Source organism: Ovis canadensis, chromosome 22 (assembly GCF_042477335.2).
Source record: "Ovis canadensis isolate MfBH-ARS-UI-01 breed Bighorn chromosome 22, ARS-UI_OviCan_v2, whole genome shotgun sequence".
In the NCBI taxonomy this organism is placed as follows: domain Eukaryota; kingdom Metazoa; phylum Chordata; class Mammalia; order Artiodactyla; family Bovidae; genus Ovis; species Ovis canadensis.
This window is the reverse complement of record NC_091266.1, coordinates 24,692,890-24,712,295: the sequence shown is the minus strand read 5'-3', so window position 1 is coordinate 24,712,295 and position 19,406 is coordinate 24,692,890. Positions and strand designations below refer to the sequence as shown.

Sequence of the window (19,406 nt, the reverse complement as noted above, 5' to 3'; positions counted from 1 at the left end):
AACTTGAAACAGAAGAATGAGGCTGCTTTAGACAGGAACAGGAAAGACTCAGAGGAGCAAGAAAAGACACAAGGCAGGTCCTCGCTTGTGTTTTTTAGAATTATCTTCAGGTTAGAATAAAGCCACATTTGTGAGCAGACAGTAACACATAAGTTGATTTCAAAACCCAGATAAATGTATGTTTGCATCTAAGCTCATCTTGATGTGAAATATTATGTCTACAAAATGAACCTGTTTTTTTTTTTTTCTTTTGAGTCCAGCCTATGTCAGACCTGCATTTCCAGGCATCAGCTTCCTCTACCTAAGCTCAGAAAATATAGGTGACAGCCCAGGACTAACTCCAGCTCTGCCACTAACCCTTAGATGTGACATTCTGGGGCAATAAAAACACCAGCAAAACAAGATTCATCTGGCTACTTCAGTGGGAATGAGTTATTTTTATGCAAAGGGACCATGCTCTGCTACATAGAAAACATAGAGTTTTTCTTCTTGCCTGGATTTTAATTTTTTTAAATAAGTAAAATATCCCCCTAGAATGTTAACACATCTGAAAAGAATAAAGAACATCTCTAATGGACAGCCAAATGCTTGATGTCAATTAGGAAAGCCTCATTTTTAACTGCCAGTGGACATGGAACAACAGACTGGTTCCAAATAGGAAAAGGAGTACATCAAGGCTGTATGTTGTCACCCTGCTTATTTAACTTATATGCAGAGTACATCATGAGAAATGCTGGGCTGGAAGAAAAAAAGCTGGAATCAAGATTGCTGGGAGAAATATCAATAACCTCAGATATACAGATGACACCACCCTTATGGCAGAAAGTGAAGAGGAACTAAAAAGCCTCTTGATGAAAGTGAAAGAGGAGAGTGAAAAAGTTGGCTTAAAGCTCAACATTCAGAAAACGAAGATCATGGCATCCAGTCCCATCACTTCATGGCAAATAGATGGGAAAACAGTGGAAACAGTGTCAGACTTTATTCTGGGGAGCTCCAAAATCACTGCAGATGGTGATTGCAGCCATAAAATTAAAAGACACTTACTCCTTGGAAGGAAAGTTATGACCAACCTAGACAGCTTATTAAAAAGCAGAGACATAACTTTGTCAACAAAGGTCCGTCTAGTCAAGGCTGTGGTTTTTCCAGTAGTCATGTATGGATGTGAAAGTTGGACTATAAAGAAAGCTGAGCACCAAAGAATGGATGCTTTTGAACTGTGGTGTTGGAGAAGACTCTTGAGAGCCCCTTGGACTGCAAGGAGATCCAACCAGTCCATCTTAAAGAAAATCATTGGAAGGACTGATGTTGGGTGTTCATTGGAAGGATTGATGTTGAAGCTGAAACTCCAATATTTTGGCCACCTGATTCAAAGAGCTGACTCATTTGAAAAGACCCTAATGTTGGGAAAGATTGAAGGCAGGAGGAGAAGGGTACATCAGAGGATGAGATTGTTGGATGGCATCACCAACTCAGTGGACATGAGTTTGGGTAAACTTTGAGAGTTGGTGATGGACAGGGAGGCTTGGCGTGCTGCAGTTCATGGGGTCGCAAAGAGTTGGACACGACTGAGCAACTGAACTGAACTGAAATGTGCTTAGGCATGAAATTGAGGATTACAGGATTCCTTAGATTTGAAAGGGAATGTCATAATCAACTTGTCCATTCTTTCTTGTCAAAGAGGTGAAAACAGAGAACTAGAGACATTCTATGACCTGATGTAAGCCTTATTTCTCACAGATGGGTAGAATTAGGACTGACACCCAAGCTTTCTACTACAGCTTTCAGCCTCCTTCTAATGTTAAAATACACATGGAATATGTATATGTGACACATAAAATATGTCACATTATTTTCCTTAAAATTGTGTGTTACCACCAATTTTTAGTCAAAATAAAATACATTTAGATCTCAACACAGCACACCTGTCAGCCATACGGTACATCCTCGGAAACCACCCCGTGTTCCAACCACCTGGCCTCTCTTATTCCTGCTCACGTGATGGGCCTGATACACAACATTGGTGGATTTCTGCTGGTTCTCCTACGAAACAAGAGAAAGCACAAATCAATTAATTAAATAATAAATGTTATACATATACATACAATACAGTAATAGACTACATAGTCTTCCCTAACTAAATATCTTCCTTTATAACTGGCATATGTCAGGAAGCATTTAACAGGAGTCTTCCTGTGTGCTGTTTTGCACCTGTCATGAATCCTCTGTCCCTTACCAATCCTGAATATTCAGGATTAAGAGGAGTTGGCAAACCGCTCCCGGGGCTGAGGAATACATGCATTTCCTTCACTGGTTTTTCCATTCACTGATAAGTAACTATTTACAACCCTCTTCCTTTTTATGAACCATACAGTAAAAGTGATTATTTACAACCCTCTGTCTTTGATATGGATTGCCTTATGTTTCCTTGATAATTTGTAAGTCTGGACTTTTCATTTTTATCTTTGCTGAAAATAGCTACCTTGTAAGACAGTATATATACCCACACTATGTTGAATAAAACACCTTTGCTCCATAAAAGCTTGGGTCCCCGTGTCTTTCTTTCTTTCTCTCTCTCTCTCTCTCTCTCTCTCTCTCTCAGGCTAATTCTTTGGAGCACAGAAGCCCGCTGAGCTCACTTTCTTGCCCAGGCTTCTAAGAACCTCTCGAGAAGGCTCACAGTGCCTTCACCCCTTCAAGAAGGTGGCCGGTGCCTACATGAAGCAGTGCAAGCCCCGTGTCAAGGGCTTTATTGGTTTTCTGCATAAACCAAGGAATATCAGCCTCTTTCTATCTCTCTTTTACTTTCTTATCGTCAACTCCAGTCCACCAGGTTCCAGTCCATTAAAGGACCTCAATAAGCGGCATCCAGAACAGGGGCCTGGTACACGTGGCAGATTCGGATGGAGTGACTCCAAGGGCCTATTGAAGTCAGTAAGTACTAAGACATGGGTCAAATGGCTGGAAAGCCCCATCACTTTTCTACTTTACTTCATCACTTATTTACAGTTCAGGGACTTTCAGTTTGGCGCCAGCAAATAGAGGCTTGCCTTCAGACAGTGGTTGAATGTAACACTTGGTTCCCTGATGAAGGTAGTTTTGATTTAGAAATTTGACACCGGGTCAAAGAGAATGATGAACAGGCTGCCAGATAGGGAAAAAGTATTCTGATAGATTTCTGGTCCGTATGGGCTCTCATTAAAGCTGTGATTTCTGCCATTTCCAGGTAATTCTAGCCCTCCTGATATTCGGAAACAGGCAGAACACTTACTACATGAATATGAATTAGATGATGAAACCTTACAAAAGGCTCAATTAGAACAACGTAAAATATTTCAGAATTTTCCTACAAGCCCTTCCCCAGTTGCTTCAAGCGCTCCTCCCCTGTGAGTGGACACAAATCCCAAAGTCTCTCCCTTGCTAGAACCTAATGATTCTGACAACGACTCCACTAAGACACTTTTTGACATTAAAACTGATGACACCTTTCTGAATAACAATGATAAGTTTTTACCACATACTCTTAACTGTAAGAATTTGCTATCTACTCATTCTCCTTCACCATAGAGGCTCTCTGAATTGCTGGCTTTGCGATCACAAGTCTCTGAAGCCAATGGTTTCACCGCCTTTCCAGTTTTAGAAATCCTGACGCTCAAGGGCACATAATACGTCCATATGAGGGTATTAACCTTTTTCACATCCAACAAGTTAAAAAAGCTATAACTACGTATGGCCCACATTCACCTTTCACAAAAGCACTTCTAAATTCTATAACATCCTCTATTGGAAATTTTATTCCCCATGATTGGTGACCTGGTGATGGACAGGGAGGCCTGGCGTGCTGCGATTCATGGGGTCGCAAAGAGTCGGACACGACTGAACGACTGAACTAACTAACTAACTAACTTCATTCTCCCACAGGACGTCTTGCCCAACAAGAACACCCAGTAGAATGGATCTATACCCGTTTTAGGGGAATAAAGTCACTTACACCCTACCTTGATTTAATTGCTCTAATCATCATCAATGGAAGAAATAGGACTAAAACTCTAATTGGCTCTGATCCTCATAAAATTGTAATACCGATGAATAAATCTCAATTTGAGGATGCATTACAAACTTCGACCGATTTCCAAATAGCTTTTCTGGAATATTCTGGAGAATTTTCATTTCGTTATCCTTCTGGTAAGCTGAGGAATTGCTTCAGAAATACTGAATTTATTATTTCTCGCATTATCAGCTCACAGCCTATACCACAAGCTGAGGGTTTTTTTATACAAGTGGGACTAAAAACGCCAAAGCTTCATTCTGGTCTCTTAAGGAATATAACACCTTTTATACTAAATTTCATTCTGCTCAGCAAAATGAATTATGTGCTCTTATTCATGTTATTTGCCTACACCCTTATTCCATTAATATAGTCTCTGATTCTATATATTCAGTTTCTGTATTAAAAAATATAGAAACCTCCACCATAAGCTCCAATTAACCTATTATTCAACAACTCTTTTTCGAACTACAATCTGTTGTTAGAAACCGCAATGCTCCCATTTATATTACACATATTTGAGCACATCCTTGCCTTCCTGGCCCCACGACTCATGGTAATGAGTAGGCTGATAAACTGGTTTCCTTTGCTACTCCGGAGGAACAGCATGCTCTGTTGTGTAACAATTCTGGCGCCCTACACCAGCTATGGAAAATCCCATACCGCCAGGCTAAAGAAATGATTAGTAATTGCTCTACTTATAGACCCATACATCTCGACCGATCACACAAGGTATTAATCCTTGCGGTTTGCAACGTAATGAACTATGACAAATGGATGTAACTCATTGCCCTGAACTTTCTCCCTCTTCTTTCTTACATGTCTGTATCGACACTAATTCTTCTTTTGTTTGGGCCCCACCTCTTCTCGGAGAAGCTACGAAACATGTTATAACTCACTTATTACCTTGTTTTGCTGTAATGGGAGCTCCTAGTTCTATAAAAACAGACAATGGGCCCACCTATATTTCTAGACACTTTAAACAATTTTTACAATCTTTTTCTATTAAATATGTTACAGGTATTCCTTATATTCCACAGGTACAAGGCATAGTCGAACGAGCACATCACACACTAAAGTTACAAATAAAAAATTTTAGAAAGGGGGAATACACAGGAACACGACTGTCTTCCTTTTCTAAAGCAGACTTTACTAGATTCCAACATAAGATATTTTCTAAACCTATAACATCCACTGGATTGTGAAAAAAGCAAGAGAGTTCCAGAAAAACATCTATTTCTGCTTTATTGACTATGCCAAAGCCTTTGACTGTACGGATCAAAATACAGTGGAAAATTCTGAAAGAAATGGGAATACCAGAGCACCTGACCTGCCTCGTGAGAAGTCTGTATGTAGGTCAGGAAGCAACAGTTAGAACTGGACACGGAACAACAGGCTGGTTCCAAATAGGAAAAGGAGTACGTCAAGGCTGTATATTGTCACCCTGCTTATTTAACTTATATGCAGAGTACATCATGAGAAACACTGGACTGGAAGAAACACAAGCTGGAATCAAGATTGCCAGGAGAAATATCAGTAACCTCAGATATGCAGATGACATCACCTTTATGGCAGAAAGTGAAGAGGAACTCAAAAGCCTCTTGATGAAAGTGAAAGAGAGTGAAAAAGTTGGCTTAAAGCTCAACATTCAGAAAACGAATGGCATCCGGTCCCATCACTTCATGGGAAATAGATGGGGAAACAGTGAAAACAGTGTCAGACTTTATTTTTGGGGGCTCCAAAATCCCTGCAGATGGTGATTGCAGCCATGAAATTAAAAGATGCTTACTCCTTGGAAGAAAAGTTATGACCAACCTAGATAGCATATTCAAAAGCAGAGACATTACTTTGCCAACTAAGGTCCGTCTAGTCAAGGCTATGGTTTTTCCTGCGGCCGTGTAGGGATGTGAGCTGGACTGTGAAGAAGGCTGAGCACTGAAGAATGGATGCTTTTGAACTGTGGTGTTGGAGAAGACTCTCGAGAGTCCCTTGGACTGCAAGGAGATCCAACCAGTCCATTCTGAAGGAGATCAGCCCTGGGATTTCTTTGGAAGGAATGATGCTGAAGCTGAAACTCCAGTACTTTGGGCACCTCATGCGAAGAGTTGACTCATTGGAAAAGACTCCGATGCTGGGAGAGATTGAGGGCAGGAGGAGAAGGGGACGACAGAGGATGAGATGGCTGGATGGCATCACGGACTCGATGGACGTGAGTCTGAGTGAACTCCGGGAGTTGGTGATGGATAGGGAGGCCTGGTGTGCTGCGATTCATGGGGTCGCAAAGAGTCGGACAAGACTGAGGGATCGAACTGAACTGAACTGAAGATCTTATAGATACACAACTAGAATTAAAGCATACTGAGGAACCTTGTTCTCCTTGGAACTCTAGTTTTGGTATAAAAAAGAAATCTAACAAATGGCGTCTCCTAACAGACCTTGGAAAAGTTAATGCATCTATGAAACCTATGGGTGCATTACAACTAGGAATCCCATCACCTACCACTATTCCTCAAAATTGGCATATTATCATTATTGATTTACAAGATTGCGTTTTAAATATACCTTTACACCCTTTAGACCGAGTTGATTCGCTTTCTCTCTCCCTTATCCGAATCATATCAGACCTCATAAACAGTGCCAGTGGGCTGTACTGCCGCAAGGGCTGATGAATTCTCCCACCACCTGTCAGTACTAGGTAGCTAAAGCCCTTGAGCCTGTGAGAAAGGAGTTTCCTAATTTTCCTCTCAGTCACTACATGGATGATACATTGTTTTTGGTTCCACATGTCTTAGAAACTCAACACATGTTTGATATAGCTCAACTATGTTTAAAAATCTCTGGATTAATCATTGCCCCTGAAAAAAATTAAAACCTCTACACCTTACCATTGCTTGGGGTTTGTTGTTAATAGACAATGTATTGCTCCCCAACTAACCCAGATCCGTACTGATAAATTATCAACCTCAAATGATTTTTAAAAGCTCTTAGGTGATACAAACTGGATTAGACCTTCTTTAGGCATTGCTAATTATCAACTGAATAACCTATCTAGTACTTTAAAAGGAGATCCTGATTTAAATAGCTCTTGTTCACTTTCTTAAGAGGCACGAGAGGAACTCGTATTAGTGCAAAATAAATTACAAAAACAATTTCTTACTCGCATCAAACTAGATATAACTCTAGAATCATTTATACTCCACTCAGGGAGGGATTGGAGGCAGGAGGAAAAGGGGACGAAAGAGGATGAGATGGCTGGATGGCATTACCGACCCGATGGACATGAGTTTGCATGAACTCCAGGAGTTGGTGATGGACAGGGAGGCCTGGCATGCTGTGATTCATGGGGTCGCAAAGAGTTGGACATGACTGAGCGAATGAACTAACTAACTAACTTCATTCACCCACAGGACTTCTTGCCCAACAAGAACACCCAGTAGAATGGATCTATACCCATTTTAGGGGAATAAAGTCACTTACACCCTGCTGCTGCTGCTGCTAAGTCGCTTCAGTTGTGCCTGACTCTGTGCGACCCCATAGGCAGAAACCAGCCAGGCTCCCCAGTCCCTGGGATTCTCCAGGCAAGAATACTGGAGTGGGTTGCCATTTCCTTCTCTAATGCACGAAAGTGAAAAGTCAAAGTGAAGTCGCTCAGTCGTGTCCGACTCCTAGCGACCTCATGGACTGCAGTCTACCAGGCTCCTCCATCCATGGGATTTTCCAGGCAAGAGTACTGGAGTGGGGTGCCATTACCTTCTCCCACTTACACTCTACTTTGATTTAATTGCTCTAATCATCATCAATGGAAGAAATAGGACTAAAATTCTAATTGGCTCTGATCCTCATAAAATTGTAACACCGATGAATAAATCTCAATTTGAGAATGCATTACAAACTTCGACCGATTTCCAAATAGCTTTTCTGGAATATTCTGGAGAATTTTCATTTCATTATCCTTCTGGTAAGCTGAGGAATTGCTTCAGAAATACTGAATTTATTATTTCTCACATTGTCAGCTCACAGCCTATACCACAGGTGAGGGTTTGTGTTTTTTTTATATATATAGATGGGACTAAAAACACCAAAGCTTCATTCTGGTCTCTTAAGGAATATAATGTCTTTTATACTAAATTTCATTCTGCTCAGCAAAATGAATTATGTGCTCTTATTCAAGTTATTTGCCTACACCCTATTCCATTAATATAGTCTCTGATTCTATATATTCAGTTTTTGTATTAAAAAATATAGAAACCTCCACCATAAACTCTAATCAACCTATTATTCAACAACTCTTTTTCGAACTACAATCTGTTGTTAGAAACCGCAATGCTCCCATTTATATTATACATATTTGAGCACATCCTTGCCTTCCTGGCCCCACGACTCACGGTAATGAGTAGGCTGATAAACTGGTTTCCTTTGCTACTCCGGAGGAACAGCATGCTCTGTTGTGTAACAATGCTGGCGCCCTACACCAGCTATGGAGAACCCCACACCGCCAGGCTAAAGAGATGGTTAGTAATTGCCCTACTTGTAGACCCATACATCTCGACCCATCGCACAAGGTGTTAACCCTTGCGGTTTGCAACCTAAGGAACTATGGCAAATGGACATAACTCACTGCCCTGAACTTTCTCCCTCTTCTTTCTTACATGTCTGTATCGACACTAATTCTTCTTTTGTTTGGGCCCCACCTCTTCTCGGAGAAGCTACACAACATGTTATAACTCACTTATTACCTTGTTTTGCTGTAATGGGAACTCCTAGCTCTATAAAAACAGACAATGGGCCCCCCTATATTTCTAGACACTTTCAACAATTTTTACAATCTTTTTCTACAGGTATTCCTTATAATCCACGGGCACAAGGCATAGTCAAGCGAGCACATCACACACTAAAGTTGCAAATAAAAAAATTTAGAAAGGGGGATTACACAGGAACACAACTGTCTTCCTTATCTAAAGCAGACTTTACTAGATTCCAACATAAGATATTTTCTAAACCTATAACTATTGTTAATACAGCTTTATTTGTCTTAAATTGTTTTAATTTACCACAGGGAGATAGCTTAACAAGAGCAGAAAAGCATTTTGAGGAATTGAAGGACACTTCTCTTCCTCTGCCCGTTTGGTACCAAGACACATTAATGAAACAATGGAAATCTGGGAAGCTACTCTTACAGGGAAAGGGGTATGCTTGTCTTTCCCCAGATGGATCAACGAACTCACGTGGCTTCCTCTTCGAAAGATTCGGCCCAAGGGGGTCCCTGGCCTTCAAAATAGAGATGAAACTATAAAAATCTCAGGAGGAAAAAGTTCCAATATGGGCCATGGCAGCTCTAAAGATCTCTAGGGAGCACCGCCCTCGGCAGCATCAACCCTATGATCTCCTGACTTGGGGACACATAAAAACCCTTACCAATCAAGCTGAAAATTTGGTCTCTCAACAGGGAATGCCTCAGAGTCCTGAATACAGCCTCCTGGCAATGCTCAGCCTCCTGGCCTGTACCTTCCCCGTTCGAGCTCTAACTGATCACACTTACTGGGCTTACATACCCAACCCTCCTCTACTACAGGTGGTCGAATGGATGGAGAGAGGACAATCGTTTCAACTAATGACTCTATACATATGCCTTCTCCCTGGAGCATTAAAGGGCCCTCACACGCTGAAGAAGAAGGAAAACTAATCAATATTTCTCTAGGTTACGAAGTCCTTCCTTTGTGCGTGGGCCCAGCAGAATTATGCATAAACGTTAGCCAACAAACTTGGGCTTTCGCCCTGCCTCCCCAAAAGGACTTTTGGACGTTGCTTGGATTATTTACTGCCCTTTCTTTGTCTGTGAACCATGTTTATACTACTGAGACTTTAGGGAAAGAGTTAGGGAAAGAACAAAGAACATTATGCAAAGGGTTTACTTTAAGAACTTTCCATGTTCCTTGGGACAAATGTCAAGCCAAATGGGAAAATTAATGTTTGTGGCTAATCATACAGTTGTTGATTGGGGACCCCATGGTATGTGGTGATCTAACTGCTCAGAAGATGTTAATAGCTCTGTTTGTGACTATGCTACTCAGGTGACATGGAAAATTAATGACACTGCAATGGAGCATTACCACGACAAAGGGCTTCTTGGGTGGCTTGACCGCGGATTAGCCCCACCTCGTCCTAGGATCGTCCTCAATAAACAGAGTGGGCCTGAAGAATGGGACATTTGGAAACTTGCTGCGACCACCAAACAACTTGGAACTTGGACCGGACATTTCACAGGGACCAGTCGTAGTCATAGTAACTATTTCATTCACTATAATCAATCATACTTTATACAGGCCTATGTCCCACTTTCTTTTGTTATAGCCGTAGGAAAGTTACAATTTAATAAGACTTTACATTCTGTAACTTGTGTTAATTGCAAACCATATACTTGTCTTAACTCCTCTATTTCTTTCAGAAATGATTCCCTCTTGATTCTTTGATCTCGACGTAATTTGTGGTTACCAATAAATCTCCAAAGACCCTGGGAAGAAGGTCCCATGGCTGGACTTGCTTCCAGACTACTTATTAAACTGCTCCAATGGTCTAAACGAATCGCTGGATGGCTGATCCTTGGCATTTTGGGGTTAATAGCGATTTGCACCACTGCTGCTGTCGCTGGTGCTGCTCTACATAGCTTGATTCAAACACATAATTTTATCCAAAATTGGACTGAAGATGCTCATAATATGTGGGCTACTCAGGCTCAGGTAGATGAGGATATTTAAGAGGAAATACAGGAACTAAAAACAGCCAGCAAATGGGTCGGAGATCAATTAATAGATTTCTAAAAACAAGTGATACTAAAATGTGATTAGAATTCTACTCAATTTTGTATTACTCCTGTTCATTTCAATCATAGTGCCTACAACTGGGAACAAATCAAATTTCATTTACAAAATATACATGATAATGCCTCTCTGAATGTACAGTTACTGCAAAAGGAAGTCTTTGAAACTTCTTCTAAACGTCTGCCCTCTTCCACTAATATGGAAACTTTAGCTGAACAACTACCTGATCAATTATCTGGGCTAGACCCACGAGGATAGTTTCAAAGTATTACCCACCACATCAGGTCTGGAACTGTAACTTTGGTAATTGTCTTCGTAATTATATTTGTTGTTTATCATTGTCTTTCTATAAGGTTGGTTAATACTAAACAAACTCAGTTGGTCAGGACCTTTTTTTACAAATATAATAAAACAGGGGGAATTGTCGGGAAGCATTTAACAGGAGGCTTCCTTTGTGCTGTTTTGCATCTGTCAGGAATCCTCTGTCCCTTACCAATTCCTGAATATTCAGGATTAAGAGGAGTTGGCAAACCGCTCCCTGGGCTGAGGAACGCATGCATTTCCTTCACTGGTTTTTCCATTCAGTGATAAGTAACGATTTACGACCCTCTTTCTTTTTAGGAACCGTATGGTAAAAGTGACCATTTACAACCCTCTGTCTTTGATATGGATTGCCTTATGTTTCCTTGATAATTTGTATGTCTGGACTTTTGATTTTATCTTTGCTGAAAATAGCTACCTTGTAAGACAGTATATATACCCACACTATGTTGAATAAAACACCTTTGCTCCATTAGAGCTTGGGTCCCCGTGTTTCTTTTTTTCCTTCTTTCCATCTTTCTTTCCCTCTCTCTCTCTCAGGCTAATTCTTTGGAGCGCAGAAGCCTGCTGAGCTCACTTTCTTGCCCAGGCTTCTAAGACCCACTCAAGAAGGCTCACAGTGCCTTCACCCCTTCAAGAAGGTGGCCGGTGCCTACATGAAGCAGTGCAAGCCCCGTGTCAAGGGCTTTATTGGTTTTCTGCATAAACCAAGGAATATCAGCCTCTTTCTATCTCTCTTTTACTTTCTTATCGTCAACTCCAGTCCACCAGGTTCCAGTCCATTAAAGGACCTCAATAAGCGGCATCCAGAACAGGGGCCTGGTACACGTGGCAGATTCGGATGGAGTGACTCCAAGGGCCTATTGAAGTCAGTAAGTACTAAGACATGGGTCAAATGGCTGGAAAGCCCCATCACTTTTCTACTTTACTTCATCACTTATTTACAGTTCAGGGACTTTCAGTTTGGCGCCAGCAAATAGAGGCTTGCCTTCAGACAGTGGTTGAATGTAACACTTGGTTCCCTGATGAAGGTAGGTTTGATTTAGAAATTTGACACCAGGTCAAAGAGAATGTTGAACGAGACACCAGATAGGGAAAAAGTATTCCGATAGATTTCTGGTCCGTATGGGCTCTCATTAAAGCTGTGATTTCTGCCATTTCCAGGTAATTCTAGCCCTCCTGATATTCGGAAACAGGCAGAACACTTACTACATGAATATGAATTAGATGATGAAACCTTACAAAAGGCTCAATTAGAACAACGTAAAATATTTCAGAATTTTCCTACAAGCCCTTCCCCAGTTGCTTCAAGCGCTCCTCCCCTGCGAGTGGACACAAATCCCAAAGTCTCTCCCTTGCTAGAACCTAATGATTCTGACAACGACTCCACTAAGACACTTTTTGACATTAAAACTGATGACACCTTTCTGAATAACAATGATAAGTTTTTACCACATACTCTTAACTGTAAGAATTTGCTATCTACTCATTCTCCTTCACCACATAGGCTCTCTGAATTGCTGGCTTTGCGATCACAAGTCTCTGAAGCCAATGGTTTCACCGCCTTTCCAGTTTTAGAAATCCTGACGCTCAAGGGCACATAATACGTCCATATGAGGGTATTAACCTTTTTCACATCCAACAAGTTAAAAAAGCTATAACTACGTATGGCCCACATTCACCTTTCACAAAAGCACTTCTAAATTCTATAACATCCTCTATTGGAAATTTTATTCCCCATGATTGGTGACCCGGTGATGGACAGGGAGGCCTGGCGTGCTGCGATTCATGGGGTCGCAAAGAGTCGGACACGACTGAACGACTGAACTAACTAACTAACTAACTTCATTCTCCCACAGGACGTCTTGCCCAACAAGAACACCCAGTAGAATGGATCTATACCCGTTTTAGGGGAATAAAGTCACTTACACCCTACCTTGATTTAATTGCTCTAATCATCATCAATGGAAGAAATAGGACTAAAACTCTAATTGGCTCTGATCCTCATAAAATTGTAATACCGATGAATAAATCTCAATTTGAGGATGCATTACAAACTTTGACCGATTTCCAAATAGCTTTTCTGGAATATTCTGGAGAATTTTCATTTCGTTATCCTTCTGGTAAGCTGAGGAATTGCTTCAGAAATACTGACTTTATTATTTCTCGCATTATCAGCTCACAGCCTATACCACAAGCTGAGGTATTTTTTTTGTATAGATGGGACTAAAAACGCCAAAGCTTCATTCTGGTCTCTTAAGGAATATAACATCTTTTATACTAAATTTCATTCTGCTCAGCAAAATGAATTATGTGCTCTTATTCATGTTATTTGCCTACACCCTTATTCCATTAATATAGTCTCTGATTCTATATATTCAGTTTTTGTGTTTAAAAAATATAGAAACCTCCACCATAAGCTCCAATCAACCTATTATTCAACAACTCTTTTTCGAACTACAATCTGTTGTTAGAAACCGCAATGCTCCGATTTATATTACACATATTTGAGCACATTCTTGCCTTCCTGGCCCCACGAGTCATGGTAATGAGTAGGCTGATAAACTGGTTTCCTTTGCTACTCCGGAGGAACAGCATGCTCTGTTGTGTAACAATGCTGGCGCCCTACACCAGCTATGGAGAACCCCACACCGCCAGGCTAAAGAGATGGTTAGTAATTGCCCTACTTGTAGACCCATACATCTCGACCCATCGCACAAGGTGTTAACCCTTGCGGTTTGCAACCTAAGGAACTATGGCAAATGGACATAACTCACTGCCCTGAACTTTCTCCCTCTTCTTTCTTACATGTCTGTATCGACACTAATTCTTCTTTTGTTTGGGCCCCACCTCTTCTCGGAGAAGCTACACAACATGTTATAACTCACTTATTACCTTGTTTTGCTGTAATGGGAACTCCTAGCTCTATAAAAACAGACAATGGGCCCCCCTATATTTCTAGACACTTTCAACAATTTTTACAATCTTTTTCTACAGGTATTCCTTATAATCCACGGGCACAAGGCATAGTCAAGCGAGCACATCACACACTAAAGTTGCAAATAAAAAAATTTAGAAAGGGGGATTACACAGGAACACAACTGTCTTCCTTATCTAAAGCAGACTTTACTAGATTCCAACATAAGATATTTTCTAAACCTATAACTATTGTTAATACAGCTTTGTTTTAAATTGTTTTAATTTACCACAGGGAGATAGCTTAACAAGAGCAGAAAAGCATTTTGAGGAATTGAAGGACACTTCTCTTCCTCTGCCCGTTTGGTACCAAGACGCATTAATGAAACAATGGAAATCTGGGAAGCTACTCTTACAGGGAAAGGGGTATGCTTGCATTTCCCCAGATGGATCAGTGAACTCACATGGCTTCCTCTTTGAAAGATTTGACCCAAGGGGGTCCCCAGCCTTCAAAATAGAGACGAAACTATAAAAATCTCAGGAGGAAAAAGTTCCAATATGGGCCATGGCAGCTCTAAAGATCTCTAGGGAGCACCGCCCTCGGTGGCATCAACCCTATGATCTCCTGACTTGGGGACACATAAAAACCCTTACCAATCAAGCTGAAAATTTGGTCTCTCAACAGGGAATGCCTCAGAGTCCTGAATACATCCTCCTGGCAATGCTCAGCCTCCTGGCCTGTACCTTCCCCGTTCGAGCTCTAACTGATCACACTTACTGGGCTTACATACCCAACCCTCCTCTACTACAGGTGGTCGAATGGATGGAGAGAGGACAATCGTTTCAACTCTTGACTCTGTACATATGCCTTCTCCCTGGAGCATTAAAGGGCCCTCACACGCTGAAGAAGAAGGAAAACTAATCAATATTTCTCTAGGTTATGAAGTCCTTCCTTTGTGTGTGGGCCCAGCAGAATTATGCATATATGTTAGCCAACAAACTTGGGCTTTCGCCCTGCCTCCCAAAAAGGAGTTTTGGACGTTGCTTGGATTATGTACTGCCCTTTTTTTGTCTATGAACCATGTTTATACTACTGAGCCATTAGGGAAAGAACAAAGAACATTATGCAAAGGGTTTACTTATAAGAACTTTCCATATACTCCTGTTCGTTGGGACAAATGTCAAGCCAAATGGGAAAATTAATGTTTGTGGCTAATCATACAGTTGTTGATTGGGGACCCCATGGTATGTGGTGATCTAACTGCTCAGAAGATGTTAATAGCTCTGTTTGTGACTATGCTACTCAGGTGACATGGAAAATTAATGACACTGCAATGGAGCATTACCACGACAAAGGGCTTCTTGGGTGGCTTGACCGCGGATTAGCCCCACCTCGTCCTAGGATCGTCCTCAATAAACAGAGTGGGCCTGAAGAATGGGACATTTGGAAACTTGCTGCGACCACCAAACAACTTGGAACTTGGACCGGACATTTCACAGGGACCAGTCGTAGTCATAGTAACTATTTCATTCACTATAATCAATCATACTTTATACAGGCCTATGTCCCACTTTCTTTTGTTATAGCCGTAGGAAAGTTACAATTTAATAAGACTTTACATTCTGTAACTTGTGTTAATTGCAAACCATATACTTGTCTTAACTCCTCTATTTCTTTCAGAAATGATTCCCTCTTGATTCTTTGATCTCGACGTAATTTGTGGTTACCAATAAATCTCCAAAGACCCTGGGAAGAAGGTCCCATGGCTGGACTTGCTTCCAGACTACTTATTAAACTGCTCCAATGGTCTAAACGAATCGCTGGATGGCTGATCCTTGGCATTTTGGGGTTAATAGCGATTTGCACCACTGCTGCTGTCGCTGGTGCTGCTCTACATAGCTTGATTCAAACACATAATTTTATCCAAAATTGGACTGAAGATGCTCATAATATGTGGGCTACTCAGGCTCAGGTAGATGAGGATATTTAAGAGGAAATACAGGAACTAAAAACAGCCAGCAAATGGGTCGGAGATCAATTAATAGATTTCTAAAAACAAGTGATACTAAAATGTGATTAGAATTCTACTCAATTTTGTATTACTCCTGTTCATTTCAATCATAGTGCCTACAACTGGGAACAAATCAAATTTCATTTACAAAATATACATGATAATGCCTCTCTGAATGTACAGTTACTGCAAAAGGAAGTCTTTGAAACTTCTTCTAAACGTCTGCCCTCTTCCACTAATATGGAAACTTTAGCTGAACAACTACCTGATCAATTATCTGGGGCTAGACCCATGAGGATAGTTTCACAGTATTACTCACTGCATCGGGTCTGGAATTGTAAATTTGGTGATTGTCTTCGTAATTATATTTGTTGTTTATCATTGTCTTTCTATAAGGTTGGTTGATACTAAACAAACTCAATTGGTCAGGACCTTTTTTACAAATATAATAAAACAGGGGGAATTGTCAGGAAGCATTTAACAGGAGGCTTCCTTTGTGCTGTTTTGCATCTGTCAGGAATCCTCTGTCCCTTACCAATTCCTGAATATTCAGGATTAAGAGGAGTTGGCAAACCGCTCCCTGGGCTGAGGAACGCATGCATTTCCTTCACTGGTTTTTCCATTCAGTGATAAGTAACGATTTACAACCCTCTTTCTTTTTAGGAACCGTATGGTAAAAGTGACTATTTACAACCCTCTGTCTTTGATATGGATTGCCTTATGTTTCCTTGATAATTTGTATGTCTGGACTTTTGATTTTATCTTTGCTGAAAATAGCTACCTTGTAAGACAGTATATATACCCAAATTATGTTGCATAAAACACCTTTGCTCCATAAGAGCTTGGGTCCCCATGTCTTTTCTTTCTTTCTTTCCTTCTTTCTCTCTTTCTCTCTCTCTGTCTCTCTCTCTCTCTTTCTCTTTCTCTCTCTCTCTCTCAGGCTATTTCTTTGGAGCGCAGAAGCCCGCTGAGCTCACTTTCTTGCCCAGGCTTCTAAGACCCTCTCAAGAAGGCACACGGTGCCTTCACCTCCTCGAGAGGGTGCCCAGTGCCTACATGAAGCAGTGCAAGCCCCATGTCAAGGGCTTTATTCTTTTTCTGCGTAAACCAAGGAATATCAGCCTCTCTCTCTTTCTCTTTTACTTTCTTATTGTCGACTCCAGACCACCAGGTTCCAGTCCATTAAAGGATCTCAACAGGCATAGAGAGTGACATTAATTAATTGTACTCATTTAGAAAGAGACACTGCCTTTAGAAGACCCATCACAGCCCTTGGAAGGTAAACTTTGAGTGAGACAACTATAGATACAATGTAAAACTTCTGGTCCCAGGACCATTTTAAAATGTCTACCTTTAGCCAATGGTTAGCAGAATGTCTTTTTCTATAAATGCAAGTTCTTCCCAAGTCCTGGGCATGAACAGCCCAAATACTCCAACTGCTGAGGAAGTACTAGGGTGAGGCTGGTTGAGCTTCACTCTCTAGAGAGCCACGGAGAAGTGTTAAAGACCCTTATACCCCTTCCTCTGCCACCCAGACATAGACATCAGTGACTAGAGAGTTTCTCCCTGAAATAGGACTCGTTTTCACAAGCTCTAAAATCTGCTTCCACTTTCCCTAGGGTCAGTGCATGAACTATTTAATCTACAAAAAGCCTTGTAGAAATGGAAACGTACCAGTTATTAGTCTTGGAGGCTAACTCAAATCTCAAATGTCTTTATTTTGTCTGTAATAAAATCAGCCCCTTGAGGGCACAGATTATCTGATCCTGACCCTAAACTCTGGAAGGTATACATGTGTGATGAATAAAAAAGGTAAAAGGAGTCAGTAAATACAGTTTGTAGTGGACATTTAAAAAGTAATACGTGAATATGTGATCCAAGGAGGGAAAAGGAGGTGGGCCAGGGAAATTCATAATGATGGTCACATAAAAATTAAAAAGTTGAGAACCACCCATATGTGTCCTTGATTTAGTAATTACATTTCTGATGACATTGGAAAAGATCCAATGCTGGGAAAGACTGAAGGCAAAAGGAGAAGGGGGTGGCAGAGGATGAGATGGTTAGATAGCATCACCAACTCAATGGATGTGAATTTGAGCAAACTCCAGCAGACAGTGAAGGGCAGTAAAGGCTAGCATGCTGTAGTTGTAGTCCACTGAATTGCAGAGATGGGCAAGACTTAATGACTAAACAACAATGATAGATGTAATCCAAGTTGCCAAACTGTAAAAATCTATGAAACCTTTCAAACACTGAACATGTACACCCATCAAAACTAAAAAAAAAAAAAAAAAAAAGGCTCCAATATTCTTTGAGCAAGACCCAGGGAGTCTTAGAAAACTCTGGGTCACATGAGCAACTTTTATATTCTGGAGCAAATTAAATCACCTCTTTATGGTTTTCCTTGGGTTTGGGGGTGGGGAGGAATCAAGAAAAATACAAATAGGGGGCTATATGGAGGCTCCTATGGCTCAGACGGTAAAGTGTCTGTCTACAATGCGGGAGACCCGGGTTCGATCCCTGGGTCGGGAAGATCCCCTGGAGAAGGAAATGGCAATCCACTCCAGTACTATTGCCTGGAAAATCCCATGGACACAGGAGCCTGGTAGGCTACAGTCCATGAGGTCACAGAGAGTCGGATACGACTGAGCGACTTCACTCACTCATAGATAACAGGCTTCCCTGGTGGCTCAGATGGTAAAGAATCTGCCTGCAATTCAGGAAAGCCATATTTGATCCCTGGATCAGGAAGATCCCCTGCTGCAGAGAATGGCAACCCACTCCAGTATGGAGAATTCTACTGACTGAGGAGTCCAACAGGTTACAGACCATGGGGTCACAGAGGTCAGACATGACTGGGCAACTAATGCACACACACACACAGATAATGGACGGGAACATACTTTGTAAATGGCCAAGTTCCCTACAGACATGGGTTCTGACACGATCATTCAGTGGCTAGCCCCAGCAGGAGAGTCTGGAGACAGGTGGATTAGGACCAGGAAAACCACTTCAAGACCAAGGAGGAAGGAGCCCCCTGCTGACCCTCAGGGACCCAGAAAGACAGTGCACACCCGTAGAGGTGGGCATGCCAGTGAGGCACAGAGCCCAGCAGAGGGAACAGTTGGCACGAGACTGCATTTTCAGTGTCAGCAGCAGCCAAGGGGAAGGTGTTGAAGCCAGGATCAGCTGGGTTAAGTTACCTAAAACTCTCCAAGGCGAGAGGCTCTAATCATCCATCACACAAGCCCAGCTGGAATCCAAGATTTGGAAGGATTGGGACAGTCACAGAAC

The 19,406-nt window shown here is 41.4% G+C and overlaps 1 protein-coding gene across 3 annotated transcripts in view; it reads right to left on the bottom strand.

Annotated features, from left to right (window-relative positions):
* Positions 1–19,406, bottom strand: part of PAPSS2 (3'-phosphoadenosine 5'-phosphosulfate synthase 2) — a 106,305-nt gene that overhangs the window by 34,547 nt on the left and 52,352 nt on the right. For all 3 annotated transcript variants that reach the window (XM_069567927.1, XM_069567925.1, XM_069567926.1), the window contains exon 2: positions 1,923–2,040. In XM_069567927.1, coding sequence (XP_069424028.1) covers positions 1,923–2,040 — 118 coding nt within the window. The remainder of the gene's footprint in view (positions 1–1,922; positions 2,041–19,406) is intronic.